Consider the following 18,725-nt stretch of genomic DNA (forward strand, 5'->3'; position numbering starts at 1 on the left):
TACGCAAACCGAATCTGGGCATATTCAATGTTTCATAAACTTCCAATCAGTTATTGTCAATATTCAGAAATTGGAAATACATTTAAAAATTGTGTTTCCTGGCTTCTTTTGAGAAAAACTGGAAGATGACACATCACCAGCCTTGCATTCTAACAGGACAGCAATCGACCAGGTCAGGACAGAGACTGCCCCTTCCAGCCGGGGCATGTTTGCTTCCCGTTGTTCCAGGCCCAGCTACTTCTTCCCATACTCCTGACCCCGAGACCGTGTGCCACCTACCAGCTAGGCCTGCACTCGCATCAGGCTTTTTTGTTTTTTTCCTATTGAAGAGTAATGGTAAATGATACATAAAATATTTTTCATATCCTTGTCCTTATCCAAAGTGGAGACATAAAAGGCAGACTGAGAAAGGCAGGCTTTTCTAGAAAAACAGAGCAGAGACAGTATTTCTTCACAGAAGGGGTTTTCCAATAGGAGTAGTTTTGCACATCCTTTTCCCCCTCTCCAGGGACATTTGGCAGTGCCTGGAGATTCTCTTGGTTGTCACAGCTAGGGAGGATGCTGTTGGCTTCTGGGTACAGGTAAGGGATGCTATCAAATATCCTGGAGTGTACAGGGCACCCCACAACAAAGAATCATCCCACTCCAAATGTTGACGGTACCCTGCTTTGTGGATGCCCGTGGGTTTAACATGCCCTGGCCCCTCCCCTCTTTGACATGACCTGCCTGGTTCCTGCCCTTCACACACGAATGATACAGGCCTGGAGTTGATGATGAAAGAGCCAGAACAGGAAGAGTAGACTCGGCCCTGATGGGACAAGGGTGAAAACAACGATAACAATTCTGCCCTGGGTTTCTGTCCTTGGTTTCACTCTCCCGGATTTTGCTCTTATGAAACTCATAAGCCCCCTGGGCACTATTATGCCCAGTGTCACTGGATCCCCTTGCCTTGGACCTCATAGCTTCTAAATGACAAGGCAAGGCCCACGGCAGGTTTGTGGCAGTCGGTTCTGGGCCTGGTTGCCCGGCTCTCCCTTTGATTTTGTAAAGCCATCTGTAGCCCTCCTGTGTACCAGTGTGTGCTTTTAACCTGAGTCTGGTGCTGCCAGGTGCTGCCAGTGAGCACAGGACCAGACGGAGAGTCTGTCCACTGTGCTGCCCCTGCAGCAAATGGACCTTGCTGGAAGAAAGGACAAGAAACTGCTGTCCAGGAAGCCCAAAGGGAACTGAAAGATACCAAGAAGGCTGAGGAAGTGAGAAGCAGAGTCAGGAGAGGTCATTTAATTTGAACTCCCAAAACAGGCACAGTCCCTGTAAGTGGCTCCACAGAAGAGGGTCGCCGTCCAAGCCCAGGGCAGAGCAACTTGGCAGCAGAGGGTCCAGGAGGGCACTCAAACTGGAGATGAAAATACCCCATTGTGTCTCACTTGTAACTCTGCAGCAATCCGTCCGGTTACCCATTCATCCTTTCAGCACATTTGTGTGCCGGGGGGATTCAGGCCTTGAGCAAGGTGTGCGGCCCCTGTCCTCCAGGGATCCAAACCAAGCTCTGGGCTTTGCACCTACTCGATCTCAAGCAGGTCACTTCCCTCTCGGAGTTTCCTGATCAGTAAAAGGAGGTGGAGTTTTTCCGTTTTGTAGGAGGTGATGTGAAGGTAAAATAAGACCTCCGTAGTGCAGGGCTGACTCAGCCGCTCAGTCAACACCTCCCAGAGCCCATCTCCCCTTCCTTCCTCCCACAGGGACCACACAGTGCGTGCATGATTCCTGCAACTAGTCCAGACGAGGGCTGGCATCTGGGGCCACCTGCCAGTTCATCACAAAAGACCCTCATCTTCCACAGAACCAATTCTCCTCTGGGTGGGTGGAGGGTGTTTTGTAGATGACATCCCTGGAGAAGCTGGAGGCAGAGTGGCCCACCCACCAGCAGGAAACTGCGTGTGATGTGTGAGGACATAAGTTCCCACAGCAGCCCTGCCCTTCCTCCTTTCCATAAATTCCAATTTGACTTCTTAAGCCCTCAGGGGCACCAAGCAGAAGCAGAGTCCTAGCTGTCTGGGGATGGGACGTGGGGATGGGACGTGGGGACGGGCACTCCCTCTCATCAGGCACATATCAAGGACCCGGGACACACACGTGATCAACTGTTCTTTCAAGCTCCCTCCGCTGAAGCCCCTGTGGCCTTCTAACAAACAGATGGTCTTCAAGAAGGAGCTTGGCGTGTGCAGATGTGCCTGTCTGGATGCGTGTGCTACTCACCCAGTTTGTACCACATGTCGCGGATGGAGAAGCCAATGAGCCGTCTCATGTCCCCATACCTAGGAGAAACAACACATGTCCGCTTCAGGCTCGGTCTCAGAGATTCTCATGAAACCCCCGCTTCGGGAGACCCGAACAGGCTACCTACTTATTCAGGATTTTGTTGTATTTGGCGTGCGAGAACTGCTCCAGCTGCAGAGAGTCCTGAGTGATGAAAGCCACCGCCAGATGAAAATAGTTGTTCCACAGCTGTAAATGAAGGAGCAAAGAACAGTCATGGCGAGGGTCTGCAGTGAGAAAGCAGATTAAATGCTGGGCAATGTGAATAATTTATGAAGATGGCAGAAGACAGGGGCAGAGCCAGCTTAATTCTGTGCCCTGCAATTTTCAGGCTGGCACGGACTCTGAAACGGACATCCTGGCCAAAGCAAGGACAATGGCTGCATTTCTCCAGGCGCTGACCACGTCCCCTCTCTGATGACAGGGCGAGGACAGGGATTTTAGGGCTGCTTTGAGAAAACTGTTTCATTTTGTTTTTTGAAAGACAAACAACTCACCCCAGCCAAGTGCCCTGGTAGAATGAGAGGTTGATGAGGCTTATGTATTTCAGGGACTTTCAGTCTCTCTGGAAGTCCTCCTTAATCTACCTAACAGCTCACGGGACCAGCCTGCAACTCATTCCGTCTTAGACTATTTTGCCTTCTCCTTCCCCTTAGTTCTGTGGTTTCTTTTTTCTTTCTTTCTTTCTTTTTTTTTTTTTTTAATGAACATATAATGTATTATTAGCCCCCGGGGTACAGGTCTGTGAATCGCCAGGTTTACTCACTTCACAGCACTCACCATAGCACATGCCCTCCCCAATGTCCATAACCCAACCTCCCTCTCCCTACCCCCATCCCCCCAGGCAACCCTCAGTTTGTCTTGTGAGATTAAGGAAGCTGAGAGGCAACATGGGGGGTTTGAGGGGTTGGAAAAGAATAAATGAAACAAGATGGGATTGGGAGGGAGTTCCACGGTTTCTAAGCATGGTCCCAGACCAGCGGCATCAGCATCATCTGGGATCCTGTTAGTAAAGCAGATTCTCTGACCCTCCCCAGACCTACTGAATCAGACCCCAGAAATATGGGGGTATACAACTGCTCTGGAGAATTCTGATGCTCACTGGAATTCAAGAACCTCTGAGGGCCTAGTTTCTATGTAGGCTTACTGTAATTTTAACGCTTACACGATCACTTGCTGCTTAATGCAAGGGTTAATACTAAACACCACTCTACTGGCTCGTGGTAAAACAGAGACAACAAAGGGTTTGCCACATGGCAAGTGCTCCAAAAGAAGAGATGCAGAGATGGTGATATTGATACAAACTACAGCAGCTGGGGCATGGGGTCTCAGTGAGCCAACCCCTTTACAAAAGGGGGGGTTGAACCCACTGCAGAGGACTGTGGTAAAGATAGCATGAGATGGTATGTGTAAAGGGCATGATTCTCTGTAAGGGCTCAAAAGCACTTGTTAGCCATATTGTTCTTTTCATTAATGTAGTGATTTCATTGGTACCAAAGCAAAGAGCACAACCGGGCCCTTTGGGTTCTCATGGCTGTTATTGGGCCCTACTAGGGCCCTACGAGGAACAGATAGGAGAGAGCTTTGCTGGACAAAGCTCATTCACTTTCAGCCCCCTCTCAACACTGACAAGAGAAGGGTAACGCTAGCTAGAGAAGTCACCTGCCGTTAAGACCTTCATCCTTAACTCAAGATGTCCACTGGAGATTGCAGAGGGCCGAGACTAAGTAGAGGGCAGTTCTACCCTTGGTAACATCATTATTGCTGCCCAGAGTGTTCCTTTCAAATGGGCTTGTAGTTGCAGCGTCAGAAAGAAGAAAACAAGTACTTCCTTCATTCTTTTTAAAGATTTTATTTATTTATTTGTCAGAGAGAGAGGAGCGAGAGTGAGCACAGGCAGACAGAGTGGCAGGCAGAGGCAGAGGGAGAAGCAGGCTCCCTGCCAAGCAAAGAGCCGGATGTGGGACTCGATCCCAGGACGCTGGGATCATGACCTGCGCCAAAGGCAGCTGCTAACCAACTGAGCCACCCAGGCGTCCCCAAGTACTTCCTTCTTACCAGGGTCCTTCTTCTCCCATTCATCCCCCCTCTCATCTCTCAAACCTTCGCAGCTATCACTAGTCCCAATTTATAGATGAAGAGAAGGAGGTTTGGAGGCGTTAAGTATGTTTCCAAAGGTCACTAAGTTTGTCATATATGCAGGAGATCTGGGATTTGGACGCAGGCCTTCTGATGAAGGCTCAGGATTCTTTCTACACACCATGACCAGTCTTTGGCTAAGGTTACATTAATACATAGTTGTTGAACTCCTTCTCTGTGCTAGTCATTCTCTGTGTCGTCATGGGGGCACAGCGGGTGGTCATGGGGGCACAGCGGGTGGTTATGGAGACGGCCGTCCCTCCCCTTATGCAGCTCACATTCACTAAAATTTTCTTTTTGGAAACTTTATCTCCCAGAGTCCAGAAGACCAAGCTGCTCCCAGGGTAGAGTGAAGTAGCCTCCCAGATTGTGGAGCCCATCAAGTCAACTCTCCCCACAGAGACCAGAGGATCTTTTCAAAACAAGTTGGGTTCTATCACTCCCTTCCTCAAAGTCCTTCAGAGGCTTTCCCAAACCATTACAATCACATCTCAAACCCTCCTGTTTCTGTAGTAACCCTGCTTATCCAAACACATGGCGCAGGTCAGGTCTCTTGGCCACTCCGGCTGTCCTGCCTCCTCATGCCCCTGTGACTTGCAGGTTCTGAACACTTGCTGCTTTGGTCTGTCTGAGCCCAGACATCGTACCTCCTCACGTTTAAAGTCATACAAAACAACAAGCCAGGGATACAAAAAACCTGATCGAAGGACATGGAAAGGGTTATTTTAAAGGTGAGAAATTCCTGATTTTAGGAAATTTCTAAAGAGTAATCAAGATACAAAAAGACATAGATATAGGGCAACATCGTTGACTTGGTATTACTTTCAAAAATAGTTCCAGAAATGTTCCTCTAACACATTTGAGAACACACAGACATGTCAAACCTAGAGCCTCTTGCTAGTCTCTGTTCTTAATCGTTCAAAAGTGTTTTCTCTGCCACCCATTCCTTATTTTTAAAAATTTATATTATAATCCATATATCATAACATTCACTTTTTAGAGAATTTAGAATTTAATGGTTTTTAGTATATTCACAAAAGGAAATACAACCATCACCACTTAGCAGTCATTCCCTAATCTTCCCTCCCCCTCAGCCCCTGGGTGATCACTAATCTCCTTTCCGTCTCTGTGGATTTGCTCAATCTGACATTTCATAGAAATGGAGGCATAAAATAAATAACCTTTCATGTCTGGCTCCTTTCATTAAACATAACGTTTTCCAGGTTCATCTGTGTCGTCACATGTATCAGCGCTTCATTTATTTTTATTGCTGAATGCTAATCTATCCTATGGATATACCACATTTTATTTACCCATTCATCCATTGACTGACATTTGTGTTGTTTCTGCCTTTTGGCTCTTATGAATAATGCATCTGTGAATTTCCACATATAAGTTTTTGTGTGGAGGTAAGTTTCCAATAGGAGTAGAACTGATTTTCCCTTTGTCTTCTTACCTTGAAGATCTTTGGAGGTCATGAGATCATAGATCCCATGCCTCTTTTTTTTTTAGTAGATCAGAAGTGGTGCTCCTAATTATCTCACCCACAGCCTCTGTCCACTTTTGCCCCGTGGAGCAATGTGGGGCCCACACTGAAACTGAGGGGATGTTGTCATGATGAGTAGCTCTGTACAAAGCCCTGACAGGTGAGCAGTGGCCACAGCCAGTCACTTCTGGGCACTCATGATACCTCTTCTCTGAACCTTCATTGACTCTTGCTCCCAAAGAACCAGGACAAAGGGCACTAACATGGCTTGTCAGGCCTCATTAAATTTCCACTGTTTTCTCCCTCAACAAACTGCCTCTTCCAGGGGGGCTGGTCTGCTCAGACTCCATAGATATAATATGAGCATCTTGGCCTCCTTGGCTTGGCTCCCTTACTGCACCTAAGTTCTATTCCTCATAAAGCCCAGTTCAAGATCCGTTCCTTCCTGAAGCCTTCTCAGATGACAAGGCATGACAGGTCGCCTCAAGCCTTCCGAAGCTGAGTAGCTCCTAGATGTGCAACCACAGATGTGGGCCCACTGTCCTCCACCTTCCCTTGTGCTCCACTCACTTGCCACGACAGAAGCATCCTGTGGCTAGAAGCACAAGCGTCCGTGTCCCACAGACCAGGATGTGATACAAGGTCTCTCTTGCTAGTAAGAGAATTGGTGACTTATTTGACTTTTCTAAGCCCCATTTTCCTTACCTGTAAGATGGAGAAAATAATGGCAACTACCATCATGGATTGCTGGAGGGTCTGGGAAAAATAATACAAGCATGATGTGGTTCACCACAGGTGTGGCACATGCCAAGTGTCCAGTAAGTAGAACTGTGGCAATGTCTGTAGTGCTGATTGTAGATTATTTGAATGCCCTGTGTTTCCGACTGTAAGCTCCACAAGCAAGGGTCTTTTCTTCCACTTACGTGTATTCCCTAATGCCACATTCAGCACAATGGCTTAAATGGCTTGACTGTAGCTAGGGTCTAGAAAAAAAATTATTTATTGATCACCCTATTGTTAGAGAAATTCTCCAGTTGTTACAAGAGGTCCAGATTTTTCTTTCCTCCCTGCCCCAAGCTGCCTGGTGGCATTTCTACTAAGTGCCCAGTTCAGCTGGCTTGGGGAAGCCATGGGAACTTGAGCCAAACACATAAGGTCCTTTTTCACTGGGGGAAGAGGTGAGGTGACTTCTGCTTGGGAATTTAGTATTTTGAACTAATAAGACAACAGAAAGTTGAAACTAGGATAAATTTAAGGGTCATCTGGTCCAACTCCCTCATTTCATAGATGTTAAACAGTGAGATCCAGACAAATGACCACCCGAAGTCATACTGGTAGTGGGTGTAACTAGAATTTAGTTACTTGCAATTAACTCTCAAAAAATTAAAAATTCAATACACGTATGGTCAAAAAAAGTAAATGGTAGAAAAGATTACATGATTAAAAAACTTATTTTCCATCCTATCTTGGACCCTAGTCTAATTCCTCAGAAGAAAAAAAAATTTTTTTGGATATTCTTTCCAAAAAATTTTTATGTATAAACAAACATGTATAGACAGCTCAATAGTCTGCTGTAGTTTGCTTTTTTCTCTCACAAATACATCTTGTAGATGTATCCGTATTAGCTTGTAGAGATCTACTTCACTGCCTTTTATTGCTGCATGGTATTCTGCTATAAGGATATATATTAATTTTAACCAATTCCCTGTTTATAGGCATTTAGATTGACTCCAACTTTTTTTCCTTTAGCATCAGGGCTGAATTCAACATGTTTGTTTATATATCTTTATGCATGAGAGACTATAAAATAGTATACATTCCTAGAGCTGGAAAGGTTTAGATATGCGCCCTATGCAGATTTTGTTGTTCTTTGTTGTCTTTGTTGTTGAACAGACACTGTAAGGTTGCCTTCCAGGATTCCACTCCAATTATTAGCTCCATGATCCCGGGCAAGTTGCCTTACCTCTCTCTGAGTCTCTGTTTTCTCAGCTGGAAAAATGAGGCTAATAGTACGTAAAAGGAGGTAGTTAGAGGGACCAAATGAGGAAATCACTGCTGAGAAAATTCCTACTTCGTCTTGCGATCCCAGGTAAACACTCACTTCCTAAATGGACATTGGTGGTCTAGTGGTGGTCTAGTGGTAAGTGCCTTCCAAAAAAATCACCTCCCAGGGAAGCCTCTCCAGCTTCTGCCCTGATTAAAGCAGATCTACCCATTCACCTTCATTACACCCTGTTTGCAGGATTTACGGCATGTTTTAAGCTGAACTAATGTCTCTGCTAATGGACATAAGCAACTTGCAGACAAGAATCCCTTCTTTTTATTCACTGCTGTATATCCAGTATTTAGTGTTGCACCTAACCCAGCATGTGCTCACATGAATGCTGAATGAATGCATTAAGGAGCCCAGCATTCTCCCTGTTTTCTTGTTAACTTCTCCCCAGACACTATGATGTTTATAGTATTATTCTCCCATTTTAGAGATCAGGACACTGTGGCCAGAGAAGTTAAATAACTTGCCCAAGGTGACCGCAGCTACAAAATGGCGAGGTTGGTATTTGAATCCAAGTGCATCTCTCTCTAGAACTTGTATTCTTAACCATTCAGCTTTTCTGAAAAAATTGCTTTTCTTTCCTTTCTCAGTTTCTTTTTTAGCCTTGATTGTTGGTCAAGGTTTCCACTAGGTTGTCTGATGTTTCACAGTCCTTACAACAGACACTCAAGGATTTTTGATCTTATAAGATTCTTTCACAATGGCTGCAAATTATCATTTACCATAATTCCATTAAAAAATATATATATAAGGCACAGTATTGCTGAAATGCACCAATGCGCCCTCTGAGCAGTAAAGCCATGGCTGCCATGGGCATTCTAAGGAGACAACTGATTTTGGGAGTGAAAGTTTCCAATCATGGATTTGGGTTAGGGACATCAGGTCAGTGGCTGTCTGGGGCTCTTGAGCTAAGGCCAAAGAAGCTGTCCCCAAGCATGTGACCATCCTTCTGTGTGGTGAAGTGGTCCCACCTTGATCCTCCCTGGGGGGTGCTGTGGGCTTCTTTGATGGGTGGCCTCCGTGGTACGTGTCCCTTCTCCCACCTTTTTTTTGCCATTACAAGTTACATTTCCTACTATAGAGACCAATTCTGTCTTCAGTACTCTCTTAATAGCTGGGAATATCCTGGAATATCCTTTTCATTTCACAGGATCTCCAGTACAGGTTCAAAAATTATCCCAAGGTAGTCCAAGGCCCAGAAACTGATCCAGAAATGCCTCAAAGCCAAGGCTGGAATTACCAAATGCAGAGCGAGTTACAGCTTCCCAAGTCAAGAGAATGTTCTTAGTAGTAATCAGACAGCTGCTTAAGACAGAAGCAATCTTCCTGGAGCCAAAGAGCACATCTGAAGTGTAACCATGGATTCCTGGCCAATCAGAGTACCCAGTATGGAGAGTCTAATCCCACAGCCAATCATTGCAGAGCTCTCTATCGCAGGGCCAGCAGGAGCTAACTAGGGCACACAGTGTTTCTGGAGCTAAATAGAGCTGTCTCCTAGATTTGAAAGGCGCTCTGCTTTTAAAAGACAGGGCAGAAGAGTGGAAAGGGCCTGGGTTTCGCGGACAGGATGGGAACAGAATTCCAGCAACTCCTGCTTTTGGCTAGATGACCTTTAACAGGAGAGTTGACCACTTCTCTGAAGCTCTGTTTATTCACTGGTAAAATGGGTGTATCCCAACCCAACCAGGTTATGCCCTAAGTAGATGTCTAATCAAGGTTAGTCACCTTAGAAAGCTTAGATGCTAGAAGATGGATTCCTATCTAGCACAACTCTAAGATCCTTGAGGACAGGGCAGTGTTCTTCTTTACTTCTGAGTTCCTCATCGTGTGTTCCAATAGTCTGCCCCTATGAGAATTGCTCTCAAGCAGAAATCCTTGCTGAGTTGCCTTTGAAATCCTCTCTTGGTCTTCCCTGACCGGCAAAGGGATGTGAATGCCAAGGCCAGCATCCTGAATAGGGGTTGGGAATGCAAATTACTTTAGCCCTGGGCAGAAAACATCATTTCTGTAATTCCCAGGTCTTGTCACCTGCAGAGTGGCACCCACAGAGCTGCTTGCTTCTTGTCCTTTGTATCATAAAACCACAGTTCCAGAAAAGATATTAGGGATAATCTCATTGCACCTGCCCCTCCTTTGGACAGTGGCTGCCAAGGCCAGCAGCTTAGTGATGGATGCTCTTCCTGCTGATATTAAATGCATAATTAATGAAACCATAAGAAGGAAACAAGGCATGTTCCAGGCAGGGTACAGAGAACAAATCCATTCTCACATGGGGTGAGGAGAAGGTAGAAGAACAGAGATAAGGCTGAAAAATGATCCTGTTCTTGAGTACTTTTCAGCAAATATCTATGGAGTTCTCATTAGCAAAAGAGACTTATTTCATTTTGTAATATTGGCCATTTTCCTGTTTTATGAAATCCTGTGGGTATGACAACCCTAGGCAATGTGTGATGACTGGAAAGATGCCTTCCTACTGTCCTGTTTACCAAGGACTGACATATGAGTTTCCAGACCTGATGTATTTTAGGACCATCATCATCATTTTCATCAAGATGATAGCAATTATTATAATGAGCTAACATTTTATTAAATTGCTACCATGTTCCTGGCACTGTTCTAAGTGCTTGACATGAATTAGTTCACTTAATCCTCTCAAAAACCCAATGAGGCAGCTGCAATTAGTATTTTAATTTGATGTCCAAGAGACTGAGGCACAGAGAAGTAAAGTAATTTGCCTAAAGCCACACAGCTTATAAGCTCAAACCTTCTATTTGAAACCCCCACTTCTCTGGGCATCGCTCCAGATCTTCTTTCAGGAAAACAGGATAAAACCTAAAAGAATGGCATGAAGGACAGAAGCTGCATTTCTCTTAGAATGTACCCCCTAAGACACTGGAGGACAGCCAGAGTCAGGAAAGCAGGCCTGAGGCTGTAATCGCCACCACCCTCGGAAAGAGATGGGCAAACCAGCCGTCAATTTTATGGCCTGAACACTGCCTCACTGCTGGCTGCTAGGCGTGGTACACCAAGCGGCCCCTCGAAAAAAAGCAACGACCTTATTAGCTTCCCGGAACACACTCGTACCTGAAGCCTGCAGGCATCTGGTCCACATTTGGAAGGGGATCAAACACTTCGGTTTCAAACATCTGAAGTGGGAGGTTTTGTTTCCACGTCAGAGATTCATAACTCTCAGCCAGAACCTCTCTGTGAACCCAGTGCGGGGGTGACCCCTTACCAAGCACGTGGCGGTGGTGATCCGCGGCTGTGATGTCAGCCACCGCTGTGCTCTGGTCGCAACTCCACACGGACATGCTGTGTCACTTTCTGCACCATCAGGCTATCTGCTCATCACCTCAGAGTCTCCGTCCCTGCATCCTTCCAGCAGGAAATAATGCTAGTAGTAGTACCTAACTTGCAGTGTGGCTGTCAGGGCTGGGGAAGAAAATGCCTGGGGATGCTTCTTAGGAGATCTGCACATATAAGTCGTCAGAAAAAGGCAGCTACTCTTCGTATCCCTGCCATCATGACAGTGCAGTTGCCTGATTTGAATGCAAGATAGTACGAGAGAATCCTATTCAAGGATAATGTTTATTAAATACTTCTAGGCTGGTGCTCTCCAGCACGGTGGGTCTCATAGGCCTCAGCCCAGGGGTCATCCCCCCAGGGAGACCTACTATGTGTCAGGCACAGAGCACAGAGTCTCTTTTAGGAGGCAGTGTATGAATGAAAACTGGTGGGACCTTACAGAAAATTCTCCCAGCAAGACCCCTGACACATGCCAATTCTGTAAAACCCCTACGAAATAGAAAGAGCAAGGGCGCCTGGGTGGCTCAGTGGGTTAAGCCTCTGCCTTCGGCTCAGTTCATGATCCCAGGGTCCTGGGATCGAGCCCCACATCAGGCTCTCTGCCCAGCAGGGAGCCTGCTTCCCCCCATCTCTCTGCCTGCCTCTCTGTCTACTTGCGATCTCTGTCTGTCAAATAAATAAATAAATAAGTAAAATCTTGAAATAGGAAGAGTAGGTACTATGAGCATTTTACAGATGAGTCAGCTGAGGCTGGGACATAGTCTAGGCCCTGTCCGAGGTTGCTCAGCTAGTCATAGGTCGAAGCCCATCTTGGAATCGAACACCCTAGACGAGCAGGCAGAAAGCACCTCTGCCCCTGTTCACTGGCAACTTCCTAAGCTGGCACTACAAGAGATCCTGGGGGTCAGGGTCTTCCCCAGAGGAGGGATCCCCTCTCAGGAGCCTTCTCTGTCATTATCAGCAGCTAGAGGTGGCAATATGGACTTTTCCACAAGACTTTGAGGAATTGGTTCTCCTTGCCTGGGCCTTGAACAGGTGTGTCACTCTGCCCCAGCGACATGCTTTGAGGCCCTCGAATCTCAGAGGCCCTAGCTCTTGTCTGAATCCTAAAAGTGATTTCTGGAGGAATCACAAAATCCTGGGAATATATTAGTGAGCTTTATTTTTCAGTGTCTGTGAGTGCCTATTTTGCTGGGCTCCAGTGAACAGTAAAGTACAAGAATGTGATACATTTCTGAAAGGTGGTACCCACACCGACAATGGATAAATGCAAATCTCCTCTTTAGCACAAGATACATTATACAGTCACATTTGCATAAGCTACACAGTTAATGACTATTTGTTTAATCAAGGGCCTGGTTCTAAACCCTGAGTTTCAATCAAGGGCCTGGTTCCCTCCTCGCCCACACCGCCTCTCTATGGAAGCCCCCAGAGACACTGGCATACCTTACATGTGCTTTGAGATGCATCTGATGGGGCAATCAGCTCAAGATGCTAGAGCCCCTTGCCAGGGCACCCCAAGCACACCCTGGGCGCGTCACACTCACCTGGAACTCAAAGTTTGTGTGTTCCAGGAACTTCTGGTTCATGGTTTCTGCGAACTTGTTGATAGCCCTCAGGAAGACCCTGGAAGAGAGGAGCAGGTCACCAGGCCATCTGAGTATGCTACCCCAGGCATCCCTCCCCATCTTCCAGAATGAAGTTCCCTGTAGAGGGCTCAAAGACCCAAAGAAGAGGTCAGCAGACCCACCGGCTCACACTGTGGGCCTGGGGCCATGTTTGCCCTGCAAGAAATTGAGAACTGTCTGTCTGACTTCCTTAGAAAATATCTTCTGTTTAAATGATTACAAGCTTATGGCAGAAAATGTATGCTATCCAAAAAGACAGAAATTGCCTCCTGCACAAACAAGCAAACAAACAACACATCGTCGAACCTTATCATCTACAGAAAACCATCACTGAGATTCTGATGCACATTATGTTCAAAGGTCTCCCTAGATGTATGTGCATGAATGGTATTTGAAATATATCATCTTGATAAATAGGGCTAAATGGCAAATGCTGTTTCACAGCCTGTCTTTTTTACTTGGCAATAAATTGTGTGCTCCTTTCATGCCAATGAATGCAGATATACATCATGCCTTTTAATCACCGAAGAGCGTACCATTCTATGGGTGGATCACAGTTTATTTAACCAGTCTTTCAGTGATGATCCTTTATGCTTAGCTTTTATAGACAGTGTTACAGTAATCACTCTCTTCTGTACACCTTGCCCCTCTGATATACACCTCTTTTCCAGTCTTCTTCTTCAAGTGGTAGTACTCATCAGATACCCATTTAACATTTTGGTACCTGTTGTCAAATTTTGTTTCTCCTTAAATGTCTTCCCATCCATCTCTACCTCCCCTTCCTCCTACCAAACCCTACGGACCGGTCTTTCAGCCTCCCATCTCCTGCCTCTTCAACGTCAAGAATACCTTGACCAATGGGCAGTTTGGTCATGTCAATCACCGATTTTGGTGACACCCATTGCCCACAGGATAAATCAAAACTGTTCTTCTCGACAGTCAATGCCCTTCAAGATTAGACCCCACTCTTTCTAGAACTCATTTCTCACTGTTATCCAGTGCTTTTTCTTGTGGTCTAGTAAATAGCTGTGTTTCTCCTATATAATGTATAAAATGCTTCTCTCCTTTTAATCTCTTTAGGATAGGGTCTACCGCATCCTTGTGTCCCCCAAAGGACAGTCACTGCAATTTCCTTCCCCAGAATTCATCATGGTCTGGGAAGACTTATTTGGTGACTCAGTAATGCCTCTCTCCTCTGCTAGACTGTACTTTCCTCCGTGATCTCATATACTCATATACTTACATGCCTTTGGCTTCCAATGTTATATCTTCCTCCCTGGCCTCTCCCCGAACTTCCAGTTCCCATTCCAGCTCTCCTCTACCGTGCCCTGTAGGTGGACTGAGCTCTCTCTTGCAGCCAGAGAAAGTCCAGGGAGTGAAAGAAGTAGGAAGCTTGGGATATGTGGTAAATGTCCACCAAAGCTGCATGTATATTCTGGGTGGGCCAAGAGCATGGGCAGGGCACCTCGAACATGTGCTACGTTGGGCGTTACTTGTGAAGAGTGTGGGTTAGGTATTCACTAGGCACTTAAATGTTTGTTGACCAAAGAAGACAGCACATCCTGGTATCAGGATCACAAGATTTGTACACCCACACAGACACACACATATGCACACACACATACACACACAGTTAGATGGGGACCCTGCCTTTGCCACTTCCAAGCTGTGTGGATCTGGGACATGTTCATGTCACTTTGACATCTCTGTTTCCTTGCCTGTGAAGTAGCCCCTATTCCAGGGACGCTGCAGACTTTAGTGGCAAGGACATGGTTAGGTGTGGCGCACAGGGCAGCCTGACACAACCATTACAACAGGAACACAGCAGCTGTGGCCGTTGCAGGCCTTTGGGTTACTGTATCCTTCTTCCGAAGTCGGGGACAAACAATGAAATGGGCAGTTGCAGCAGCAATTGGTTCTGAGGTAGGCAGGGCCACATAAAGGCAAAAGAAAAAAAAAAAAAATCCCACAGAATCCTCCCCCTATCAGGATGTCAAAAAGTGAGATTTCATTGGCTTTGCTCTTCCGGCATTTGCTAATATGCCTTTGAAAAATATCTGTATTTCCCCCTTAAAGATTAGTATCATTCCCCAGAAGGAAATGCATTGAGTGGCTGTCATTTTATGTTATAAGCATCTTGGAATCTCTAATGTGATCCCAAAATATGAGGGGTTTTACAAATTCCCAGAAGCAACAAAGCTATCGGTAGTTTCAGTAATAGTCATTATTTTGATTGTCAGCCTAAAGCTGTCTCCGGTTCTCAAAGGCCAGTTGAATAACCAGGAATTATCAACCCTTTGTGCTAACAGTGGGTACTGATAGCAGACAGGCACCGGGGAGAGTGAGTCAAGGTTCTTCCCTCTCTCTGGATTCTTCCATAGCCACTCACTGGGAATCATGAATCATAATATTACTTAACTTTGGTTTCTCATGTGTGGGAAAAATACATCTTTTGTCTTCTTTAAAAAAAAAAAAAATAGCTGTACTTAAAGCCTAAGCACTAATATGGTGACGTGAATTGGAATGAAAACATATTCAACTCTCTGTTACTCTCAACAATGAACTTGAATCGTTGAAAACAAAGTTCAGGACCAAATATCAACCTGACACTTCCTGCATCTCATTTGTGATGCTTAGTAGGATCTGTAAAATCAATAATAATCAGAGCCACAGTTAACCAGTGGGCTCTCTGCTAAGTACTTTGCATAGATTCTTTCTGTTCTGTTTTTTCTTTTTTGGTTCTCACATTAACTCTTGGAATTGAATATTGTTTCCATTTTAGAGATATGAGTTTAGATAACTTTCCCAATAACCCAGCCAGAATAAATGAAATCAGGATTTAAACAAAAGTATGCTGCCTTCACAGTGTAAGTATTTAATAAGAAGACCTCTGTAATTGAGCTCTGAACTCACCTTACTAATAAATGCAATGACAGAGATAGAGCTATTTGTGTACCCTGTGCTAAGGACTGCACAGACATTCTTTCACGTAATTCTACAAACCAAACTAGGTGCTATTTTTATACCCATTTAACAGAAGAAGAAACTGAATATTGGGAAAACAAAATGATGTCCCCACATTCACACAGCTAATAAACAGCACAGTCTAGACCCAGTGTCAGAGCTGTCTTTCTCTAAAGCCTTTGCAATTAACCAGAAGGATATACTGGCTCCCATGACAGCCACCTGCAGTCTTTTGGTGCTGGGCATGCTTCTACTTGTGCCCACAGTTTTGCACACAGTCCCTTCACACTTCATCCCATCATCTTGTTGCTCTGTTCATAGTCACCTAAGCACAGAGCCAACACTCGACTTGGGCAGTATTCCCTGGGTGGCCAGTGACCCACGAGTGAACTTATGGGTACCCAGTGGGGGTACCCAGGTCTGGAGAGCAGTTAAATGAAATCCTCCGTATCATTCCTAAAGCAGGACAACTAGGGAGAAGGCAGGAACCCACAGCCTGAGGAGAAGCCATGAATAGATGATCCTGAGAGGAAGCAGAAGCCACATGTGAGAGAAGTCAGCTGCTGTTGAGTAGGAAAAAACTGGCAGAAAGCTCCTTGAAGGTGGAGTAGGGGAGTAACGATGATAGGTACAATTTAAGAAGATAGGACTATGTACCAGGTCATATGCTACATGTTCTACATGCCTTTCCTCAACCAACTTTCACAACACTGCTAGGAAGTAGGTCCTATTGGTTTTGCCGCTATTGCACAGACTCCTGCAGGTGCTTAAGCAAGCCTGCCCCAGGTCAGACCCCCACTCTGGCCGTCTTCCATGCTGTGGTCTGGAGCTGGCTGCTTGACCTCGGGGAATCTCCGCGAAGGCCTCTTCTGGGAAGTGAGCCATGTGAAGATTAAATAAGATGTAGTGTACAAAGCTGGTGGCCCCTGCTTCAGCACATAGAAGTCCTCGATAAATGTCCGTTGTTCTTGTTGTGGTGGTTGTTGTTAATAGCCCGGCCACCTGGTAAGCTCTGAGGCAGCAGGATTCCAGGCTGATACCATTCCAATGTGACAACCATCCCCACACCCCTATGTTGTAGGATGGGAATAAAAGGACATGCCCTTTCTCGTGAGAATGCCCAAGGGAGGGAGAGGGCCTTTTTGAACCCCATTCCCCTTCTCCCTGTGGTTGATAGGATGTTGTTGATTCTACTGGTCCAAACTTGACAATGGAAGTAAAAGAGCTGGAGAAGAGAGTTCTGATCCCCCAGAGGCAGTGGGAAATCCATCCTCCCAGAGCCTTTTAAGCTGCTTTCCCCACAACGCACAGAAGCTCCGTGCACCAAGAGGTTAGAGGGAAGCAACAACTTCCGGTTCAGCATCAAGGAACGGCTTGCTCCCAGAGCCCCCGATGCCTTGCATGGAATCTGGGATTCTGGCAAGGGATGCAGTAGCCTCTTGGAATCTGGAATCCTGCTGAACATCAGGATTAGTTGTCCTGTGCCGGCTAAAAAACCCACGGAGTGGCCTCCTTCTGGGGGAGGCCCACGAAAAGGAGTAGGCCCTACAAATTAATGCAGGTAGGGGGACGGGGAAGCGGGTATCAGTGCTTTGTCAGCCCCCTGATGGAGCCACCATACCACGGCTGGGTGCTACCCTACTCAGCTTCTGGCCATTGACTTCTGTGACCCTACTGTGTGCCTGGCATGTGCTTGAGACGATGTTAGACCTCAAAATAAGACACTGATAAAGGTAGATAAGATCCAGCCCAGATTTGCCTATTCTGTGAAATATTTTGGGTATTCCCAAACCATAGGAATGTGACAAGGACAATGAGAGCTAACATTTATAAAATGCTCGTTCTATGCTAAGCATTGTTCCAACTACCTTGTATATATTATTTCATTTCATTTAGGTCCTCATGGTTGTGATAGGTACTATTATTAGGTGCATTTTATAGGAAGAAAAATTAAGTCATAATAATCACAGAACTTCACCCAAGGTCAGCTATTAAATGGTGGAAGCAGGATATGAACCCTGGCAGTCATAAATCCCACCTCCTCTGGGTATTTTTTGTTCTGTGAACTCACTGCAGTGACTGTAGCAATTGGCCACATTTCCATGGCATAGTTGCTGTCTCACCAACTAGACCATAAGCCCTCTGCCCTCTGAGACCAAGGCCCACTCCCTAGAGTGCTGCTTAACCAGGACACTCAATAAATATGTGTGGATTGATTCCTTTTTGAGATGCTTTAGGGATGTGTACAAATCCACAAGCCCCCTCAAAATGTTAAATTTCCAGATCAAGGTGCAGATGGAAGGGGAGAAAAGAGGTTCCTAGATATAATTTTGTTAGTTTACTACATTATAAAGAACTTCATTTAAAAATTTATCAGATCCTGTAAATCAGATCTTACTGAAAGCTGTGTCTTACCAAAATGGAAAAAAAAATATTCTAACAAGGCATTTCTTGCAGTAGACATGTCACTATGTCTGTGCACATAAACAGTACATAGTTAAGGAGTTAGAAGTTAAAAAGTTAAGAAGACATTCTACTCTAGAAAACTCCATTCCCTCCAACAAGCAGAAAAATAAATTATGTATGACTAATACACACACACACATAAATCATAATTGATAATAGGAAACTTATAAAAACAGGTAAGTTATAATAGTATGGAAATAATAAGGAAGAAAGGAAATTGTAAAGAACATACTAACCAGCATAAGAAGTAGAAATGTTCTGGAGAACACTGGCCTGGGCTAAGCCATGCTGCATATTCTGCTTGTCCAGCTTATACTGAAATCTTTCACTGACTAGCCTTGTGATCTTGGTCAGTTAACTCATT

At 45.4% G+C, this 18,725-nt stretch overlaps 1 protein-coding gene across 2 annotated transcripts in view; it reads right to left on the minus strand.

Annotated features, from left to right (window-relative positions):
- The window catches only part of DOCK2 (dedicator of cytokinesis 2), a 411,048-nt gene that overhangs the window by 65,800 nt on the left and 326,523 nt on the right, over positions 1–18,725 (minus strand). For both annotated transcript variants that reach the window (XM_082726146.1, XM_082726145.1), the window contains exons 30-32: positions 12,851–12,929; positions 2,408–2,508; positions 2,260–2,318 (exon numbers count right to left, since the gene is read on the minus strand). In XM_082726146.1, the coding sequence (XP_082582272.1) occupies positions 2,260–2,318; positions 2,408–2,508; positions 12,851–12,929 (239 nt within the window). The remainder of the gene's footprint in view (positions 1–2,259; positions 2,319–2,407; positions 2,509–12,850; positions 12,930–18,725) is intronic.

This window comes from Mustela nivalis (genome assembly GCF_964662115.1).
Source record: "Mustela nivalis genome assembly, chromosome: 3".
NCBI lineage: Eukaryota > Metazoa > Chordata > Mammalia > Carnivora > Mustelidae > Mustela > Mustela nivalis.